The 8,530-nt window shown below is 33.9% G+C and overlaps 1 protein-coding gene across 1 annotated transcript; it reads left to right on the top strand.

The window, feature by feature from the left end:
• The first annotated feature begins 445 nt into the window (after positions 1-445).
• On the top strand, positions 446-1,932 carry LOC131618927 (ankyrin repeat-containing protein BDA1-like). Its single transcript, XM_058890077.1, has 2 exons — positions 446-1,057; positions 1,207-1,932. The coding sequence occupies exons 1-2, from the start codon at positions 446-448 to the stop codon at positions 1,930-1,932; spliced, it is 1,338 nt and encodes a 445-aa protein (XP_058746060.1).
• Positions 1,933-8,530: the final 6,598 nt, after the last annotated feature.

Raw genomic sequence — 8,530 nt, forward strand, 5'->3', positions numbered from 1 at the left:
CCTTGAGGACAAGGTTCAAGTGAACCCCGCGGCAATGATAGAAGGGTAATTATGAATTATTAGTAGTATTGTTATTGTTAGAAGGGTAATAATAGAACTTATATTATTAGTATGGTTATTGGGCATTTAGTAGTGTTTGGGCTTTTATATTATTAGTATCCATTTAGAATGTTATATAATGTAGTCTCATAGAGACATTGAGAATCAATCAATGAAATCAAGTTATATTTTATTCTAATTTCCTTTACTTTTAGTGTTCTTCCCCTTTTAGTTAGAAAACCCTAGTTCATAGACTTGATAGGAAAATCTTCCTATCACACGACGTGTGAATAGATTCAAACATATTCTTTTTGAACAACAACTTTATTCTTTTATAAATGAGAATTCAAGTCATGCGTGGTAATCAAAAACCATTTTATTTTGCATGCATTACTGAGTTTCAAACATGAACACAAATAGTGGTGATCAACTGAAAGCAGCAGCTCAAACAGGTGATATAGATCTCCTTTACACAGTAATTCATCATGATCCATGGATTTTAGAGATTATAGATTCAATACCATTTGTTGAAACTCCATTGCACATCGCCGCATCTCTGGGGCATATCCGATTTGCCCTTGAGATTATGAAATTGAAACCTTCCTTAGCTTTGAAGCTAAATCCGCAAGGATTCAGCCCCGTCCATCTAGCTATGCAAAACGACCAAAAGAGGATGTTGTTTCGGTTTGTTTACATGAAAAATGATCTAGTTAGAATTGAAGGGAGGGAAGGCTTAACTCTTGTTCATTTTGCAAGTCAAATAGGAGAGCTTGAACTTTTAGCTGAATTCCTTACAGCGTGTCCAGATTCCATTAAAGATGTGACAGTGAAGGGTGAGACTGCATTGCATATTGCTGTTAAGAATGATCAGTATGAGGCTTTTGATCTTCTTGTTTTCTTTCTAAGAAAAAATTTCATGAGAAATGCTAGGATGATTCAAGATAAAATACTAAATTGGAAGGATGAGGATGACAACACCATTTTGCATATTTTAGCACAAAGAAATTTTGAGCCACAGGTAACCTTTTTGTCACTTTCTGAAATGGAACATGGTGTCCCCAAAATGATGAAATTTATAAGGTTTATATTTTAAAATAATTTATTGGATTAAATTTTTGGTATTAAATTATTTTAAGATATTTCCCTGTTTTGTTCATTAATGACTAGGTAGTAAAGGCACTTGGATTGTTGTTAAAGATTGGGATAAATTTGAAGGCAAAGAACTTGGAGAACAAAACTGCATTGGACATGGCAGCCAATGCAGATATAAGGAGTATATTGTTGTGTGCAGGAGCAAAATCAAACTCACAAATCACCGATGCTCCCACACTTGCACATAAACTCAAATCAAATATTACAATTAGAGATAAAATGGCAACTTTTATACGTCGCGTTAGAAAGAATATATCAGAGGAGGAACGTAATAGTTGGTTGATAGCTGCGACTCTTGTTGCAACAGCCATGTATCAATCAGCTCTGAGTCCCCCTGGTGGAATTTATCAGGTTAGTGCTAGTGATGACAATCACGTGAACAATACCATGACTTCCTCCTGGTGGAATTCTACTAATATTTCTACCAATGCTGGGCATTCAATCTTGTCAGGACCAGAATTCTCCGTGTTCTTAATTTTTAATATGAGTTCCTTTTTTCTATCAGTTATAGCGATAATTATTATGATACCAAGAGGAGTAATAGGCAGTCTAGTGGCTGCTCCGGTGACTAGCTTTGCCTTTAGTTATATATATTCTATGTTTAGGATATCCCCTACACTTGACAATGTCTTGACGATTCTCATCATTTTTCTTTTAATTTTGTTTACCCCGTGCATTGAACTTTTCTTAAGAATTTACGATGATCTTAAGTCCGTAATTGTTAAGAAATTGAATAGATGATAGTTAAAGAAATATTGTGGCAATAGGAGAAACATTAATCGTTGTTATGATCAAGAGATATAAATGGTGTACGCTCCCTAATAATATCTGCAACTCAGACTGCTGCCCCGAATTCACAGACAATATCGCAACGTCCATTTGAAGTTTTCCTTGTTATTGTTTCTCGTTAATTTTATAAATAGTTGTTAATGATTCCATGTAATAAATATTTTAGACATATAGCTTTCTTTCTATTCAATTCAATGTATGTCTATTATTAATTGTTGTATGGAAGGAAAGTGACTATTCAACATCACGTGTGAATATTAAGATATATATTAGGTAAGAGAACTAAAGGCACGAGAAAATTTTGGGAATAGAAAAATTATTAACCAATTTAACTTAGGAAAGATAACACAAAAGATCTTTGTTGAACTCATAAAAATTATAATTGGGATTAGTAATTTCACCACAAAAATGACACTGTTCTAAGAATCAAAATGTTCCAAATTATATCCAACTAAATACACCCCGCTTTTCCTTCTTTCACTTTTTTATACTTGCAAAAGTTGTACCACCTCATGAAACTCCCTTGAAACCAACCTCTGAATCGACTGAAAAACCAAACATAAATAGTAAGTGTTAGAAATACATTACTCTTAATTCTTCTTGTAGAATCCAGCTACAAATGTAGATGCTTATTTATAGTCACCAAGCATTTAACTTATGCGGTTGATGAGTGAGTTCTTTTACTAGAGTGATTTCTCTTTTCATTGTCTATCATCTTTCTTCTGCGATATTCATCAGAATCTTTGAACCTTGAGAAGAGGCATGATCATCTTTATGACTTCTTGATCTTCCATTCTAAAGGATGAAAATATCTCTCCTGATGTTTGTTTCATCTTTGATCAATAGAGAAGAACCGAGTTCTTTCTCTAGACTTCATCTTGAGTTTAACTATCTTCTATCTTCAAGAAAACTTGTTTCTCGAAAGCCATTAGTTTCTTAATTCTAAACAGAAAGAGTTAAGTGTTATGTTCTGAGAGAACTTGTTGACATCCTCTTGCATCATCAGAATTCAATCTTTGAACAGATGCTAATCTTCCACAGATACCGATATTATCATAATCATCAAACCAAGATATATTTCTTGAGAGGGTTTGAATGATAATCTTGATCTTACCAGGTGAGCCTTTTCATCCAGATTCAGTTCATTTGAAGATGACAACTTTTGTCTTTCTTTTCTTGAGGGATGAATAAACTGAGATGATTTCTGATAGAGCATCTTCTGATTTCTTTATTCTAAACTTCTTTAGCAACTACATTATCTTCAGCATAGAGGAGATAGCTTCTAGCTTAGCATTCTTCCATTAAGCTTTAGTTTATGACTTCAGAGCTTATCTTCAAATCTGTCAATGAATTGATTTCCATCAAAAGTACTTCAGTGCCAAGTGCTTTGTAGCCTTTGGACATTCAGAGCATTCTAACCAAGATGCATCTGAATATATTCGAATCATATTCTATTCTGAATAGGCACGATATAACTTCTTAATAAATGCTTCACCATGATGATTTCATCGGTCATGATTCACGTCATTTCTTTTCACAATCCTGTTTGTTCTTCAACATCTGAATCTCATAGTGAAGAACTAGAACATCAGAATCTTCTTCTCACCAGATAGCTTCTCAAGCTTAGTATTCTTTGAATTTTTAACCAAGATGAATCCTGGTATTTAACAATCTCATACTTTCACTCAATCATATGAGTTTATAAAGTAGTGAGCATAGAAAGTAACAATCATGTATCAGGAGCTTATGAAAAGAAACTATGGAAGACATTATGAAAAACTTAAGATTGTTCAGCTGAGATACCTTTCTTAAGCTAACATGACTTAATTGTCTATGTTACAACCATTTCTCTTCAGAAACACACATACGACAATACTCAGAAATTATGATGTAACGTATGTTACTCTTCATTGAATTTACTTCTGACATCTGAAGAACTTTTCTTCTAATCACTTTAGAATCCTATAAGAATCCTTATAACCGTAGTCAGTTCTTCGGTTGCGCTATAGAGCATCTGTAGTTGAGATAGTTTCGGTTGTAAGAAACTATTTCATCTTTTTAGAGAGATCTTCTGCGTCATACTTTCTAACAATAACCATTATGTTACCTAGCTTCTTCTTCTCTGTCGTCTTCATCCTCCAGAATCAAGACACAGACATTTTTTCTTCTTTACATGAAAGAGTTCCTAATGAAAAATACTAAGAAAGTCAACGGTAGACATAGTCTGTTTATTGAAAACATCTCATACTCAGAACAAATTAAATTTTAGCAAACAAGATCCCTTGCTTCCTGAAGATTCTTATAAATCTTTTCTAGATTATTCAGATTCTTCTTTTAAGCCTTGTCCCGTAATCACCTTGAGGAGATACGTAGTTCTCAACTAACGTATTCCAGGAATAGTATTCACCAGATAATTTCAACTTGCTTTTAATCTGATGAATCTATTGTCTTTTTACCAGCTGATTCTTTCAACTTTCTTTTAATCTTCTTGCAAGTGCAAATAGAAAAGGTTTTGTTATCAATAACAACTAGCTCTAAAAATCAGTAACATAATCTAGAATGAACCTTTCTGGTTTGTCATTTCATTACTCAACCTCTTCTTCATCGTGATAGAAATGTAACATGTGAAACAGAAACTTTAGGTAGTGGAAGAGGATCAACCAGAGCATTTCTCAAAGTTCGTTCGAATATTTATCTGACACAATTAAGTGTTCGATAAACAACAGTAACAGAGCCATAACTATGATAACAATTGAAGGTTGAGAAACACAAGAAATTGGGGTTTGAATTGGGTTTCACTTTTGTCCCTATTTGCGAAATTTAAAAACACAGGGTTCTTGTACTTTTATTTTTAGCTTAAAACCATTTTGATTTTTAGTCCTTCAAATGTCTTCAAAATTCATTAAGCACATTCTTGTCATTAGCGTCTTCAACACTTCGTTCACTTGAATCTTGGCTTCAAAAACTCTTCAGAAATTGATCTTCACTTCGTTCACTTGAATCTTGGCTTCAAAAACTCTTCAGAAATTGATCTTTAGATATTGTGTCTTCAAAATCTTCAAAACCATGTAACATTAGAAACATATCACATTAGAAACATATCACATTAGAAAGGCTTCTAGGCTTTTCTTATAAAGTATAAATTAGAAGCTTCAGAACTAACGTTTATTAGAACCATTATATTAGAAGCATTTCTGAATCTTGACTTTATCTAGTACACCTTGTATGTTTTTTTCCAGAGTGTTGATATCAGAGTTTGATAACGTCAAATGTCTACCTATCAGAGTCAGAATCATTTTGACAACAGTCACTCTCTAGACATAAACCATATCGTACAAAATTATTCTTTTAGTTAACATGCGCAATTATCATCAAAACTCAAAGGACAAATGTAGAGCCAAATCTTGTCTTACAGTGTCGCTACGCGAAAAATCACAGAGTCGCCATCAAACTTTATTTATCCCAAAGGGAAGGGGAAACATCGAGAAAACCTCAAGAGGATAGATAAGATAGTCTCGCAACCAAAGGGAAGGGGAAACATCGAGAAAAATCTAAAAGGATGGATAAGATGGTTTTGCAACCAAACTCGGGTACGAAAGTCGGCTATGAAAGGGAAATATATTAACACCCCTTGAATTAGTTGTGCTCAACGAGATCCACTTTGTTTGTTTGTTTCTAAGGGTGTTGTTAAATAAGGGTTCACTTGCTAAGAAAGGGGAAAAATAAGTTTTAAATTAGTGAGCTCGTTAGGATTTCCTAAATCTTGTGCCTACATATCTTCAATGTGCAATGAAGAAATCAGAGCTCCGTAGTTTGTCTAGAAAATGGTTGTTTGTTGGTTGTTTTAAGTAGGCGATGTTACTTTCGTATTCCAGTAAATAGGGCTTGCCGCTCGTTGTGTGGAGACTTACATGTTGCCTGTTTGCGATAGAAAGGAAGCACATGCCTTTTATGAACAGAGCTTGAAGATAAGACCTTAAGACAAAAAGATTTTAATTTGTGAAGAATGATTGTTGAGGGAATGGATAGTAAATGGTCTCGATACAGGGGAAACTTAGCTACTTTCCACCTTTATTTGTGAAAGTTGTTTATGATTTGATTTGTACTAAAGACTATGAATGGATGCAAATATCTTGAACGACTGGGTCATGCATCCCACACGCAAGAATATTCATTACAAGGTTGGGAGTACATCCTCTCGTTTTTATCAATCTACTAGAATCCTATATCGTACAAACCATCTCGTATTTTTATGTGTGTTTGAATTTGACTTGCAAAAAGAGAAGTTTTTGTTTTAATTTGATAAGAGAATAATAAAAAGGAAAAACAAGGTTAAAAGGGAGGCTAACCTAATGTTGTTACGTAAAGAAGGATACCAAATTTTTAGGATTTTAAATTGTAATTTTTGGCCTAAGGGGAACATGATTTTGTTTAGACCAAAAAATGCTAATTTCTAATTTAATTAAGGATTAAATATACAATACTTCATCTAATATAGGCGAAATTCACTTTAACCTGCTGTAAAAAAATCTTTTTTGATCACCTCCTTGAAATGTTAAAATCTATGTCTTTTTCCCCATAAGTGCACAAATTACCCCTGTAATTTTTTTTATTTACTCCCCCAGATTTAGTGTTTAATTTATACACTTAGGGTGGATAAAAAAAAATTCTAGAGGGGTGATCCAAAAAATAATATTGCAGGGGATAAAGCAAAAATTGCCTACATTATAGGGGGTAAAGTGGTATTAACCCTTTGGTTAATCAAGTGATGACACTTAATCAATTAAACCAAAATGCCTTAAGGGGACATATGAGTTATAGGTTAATACTATGATTTTTCTAGCATACAATATCAAGCAAGAAATCACAATTATGGACATTAAGAGAGAACCAACAATTAAGTGTACAAGATAAAAAAGGAATTAAATTCCAATTTCCAAAATACACTAAATCAAAATTAATCCACAAAAGTCTAGAAACACAACATCATAACCCATGCTATTGTTGTTTTTTTTATTTATTATTTTCTAATGTAAAATTAAGGCTAAAAAGATTAAAGAAAAAGAAGGGAAGAGGAATTGAAAAGAAAATAATATAAAAAAACCTCCTAAAGGATCTGAAGTTGAAACAAGGGTGTGTGGAATTAAATAAGGGCGCTGGGTCTGGGGCCTTTTGAAGGCCCAAATGTTGTGTTTGGTTATTTCAAAAAAAGAAAAAAGACAATTTCTTTATCCAACCCACTGGGATGAGAACCCCTGCTTAAAACCCTATAATACCCCTGACTTCGGAGATGCATCTCCGAAGTCATTTTTTCTCTCTTTTCTCAGAAATCAGAGATGCATTTCCAAAAACACTCATTTTTAGATGTTTTTGGAAGTGAATATCCGAAAGCACTTATTTTTCAATTTAAACGTTGAATTTAAACTGTCAGGTGTTTTTTTTCGGAGATGCATCTCCGAAAACACCCTTCATATACCTTTTCCCTCCACTATTTCATTCATTTTCCTCCAAACAAAAACTCAAACCCTCTCCAAAACCTCCACCATTTTCTATCAATTTTTCATCTCCAAATCAAGTTTCAAGTGGTTGATCATACCAAAGAGGGCATACAAAGCTACAATTTGAGGTAAATAAACTTCATTTCATCTCTTATTCCACAACATTGTTGCTGATTTGTTGTTAAAGAAAACTGCGTCAGTTCGGAAATGCACTTCCGAAATACACCACCTAACAATTTTCAGAAGTGCACTTCCGAAATAAGCTCTGATGCAGAATTTTAAAAAATTGTTTTAACAGCATTGATGTATTTTGCATATGCTAAGTATGGTGCATCCGGTCAACATTGTCACCGATGAGTTAGTAGTCCCGGTTGAGGTCAACGTAGATGCTAAGCCTAATGAGCTGGTTAACAATGTTAAAACTATTACCGTTGCGGTGGATGTTCGACCATAATTTACAAATGATATGAATTTCGCTTGTCGTGAACATTTGCTAGATTGGGTCCGAAATGAAGCTAGTAAACTTGGATTTGGCATTGTGATATTAAGGCCCGACAATGGAAGTAGTAGAAACTTTGTTCGTGTGTTTTTTGTCTTCTGCATCAGACAATATTTCAGAAGTGCATCTCCGAATTCACCTTTTTTTCTGAAAAAAATATGATTTCGGAGATGCATTTCTGAAAAAACCCTTTTTTTCTACAAAATAAAGTATTTTCTAAAAAAAATGTGAATTCGGAGATGCACTTCCAAAATAAAAGGGCATTTTAGGAATTCCGCACGAGTTTCTAAGAAGGTTGGGGAATGGATAAAGAAATTATCAAGAAGAAAAGGGTGGTATGGGCAATAAAAGTTATTGGACACTTTTGGAATTGAATGGACAAAGGCCCAAACGAGGCAAACAGAAGGGAAAAGAGATTCAACTCTCATTTGCATCCAGGTCCTCTCATCATTCTCTCTCGTTCTCTAAAAACAAACCTCCTTTCACTGGAAATCACCCTATCGCGCCGAAGGTGGCGGGGCTTCCCCAAACCTAATAATATCACCACCATCTT

Source organism: Vicia villosa, linkage group LG7 (genome assembly GCF_029867415.1).
Source record: "Vicia villosa cultivar HV-30 ecotype Madison, WI linkage group LG7, Vvil1.0, whole genome shotgun sequence".
NCBI classification, from domain to species: Eukaryota; Viridiplantae; Streptophyta; class Magnoliopsida; order Fabales; family Fabaceae; genus Vicia; species Vicia villosa.

What these genes read in the sequence shown, in the direction of transcription:
- LOC131618927 (XM_058890077.1), top strand. Translation starts at nt 446, where the DNA reads ATGAACACAAATAGTGGTGATCAACTGAAAGCAGCAGCTCAAACAGGT. An exon ending in AAAGAAATTTTGAGCCACAG is followed by an intron (nt 1,058 to 1,206) that starts GTAACCTTTTTG and finishes ATTAATGACTAG; the next exon opens with GTAGTAAAGGCACTTGGATT.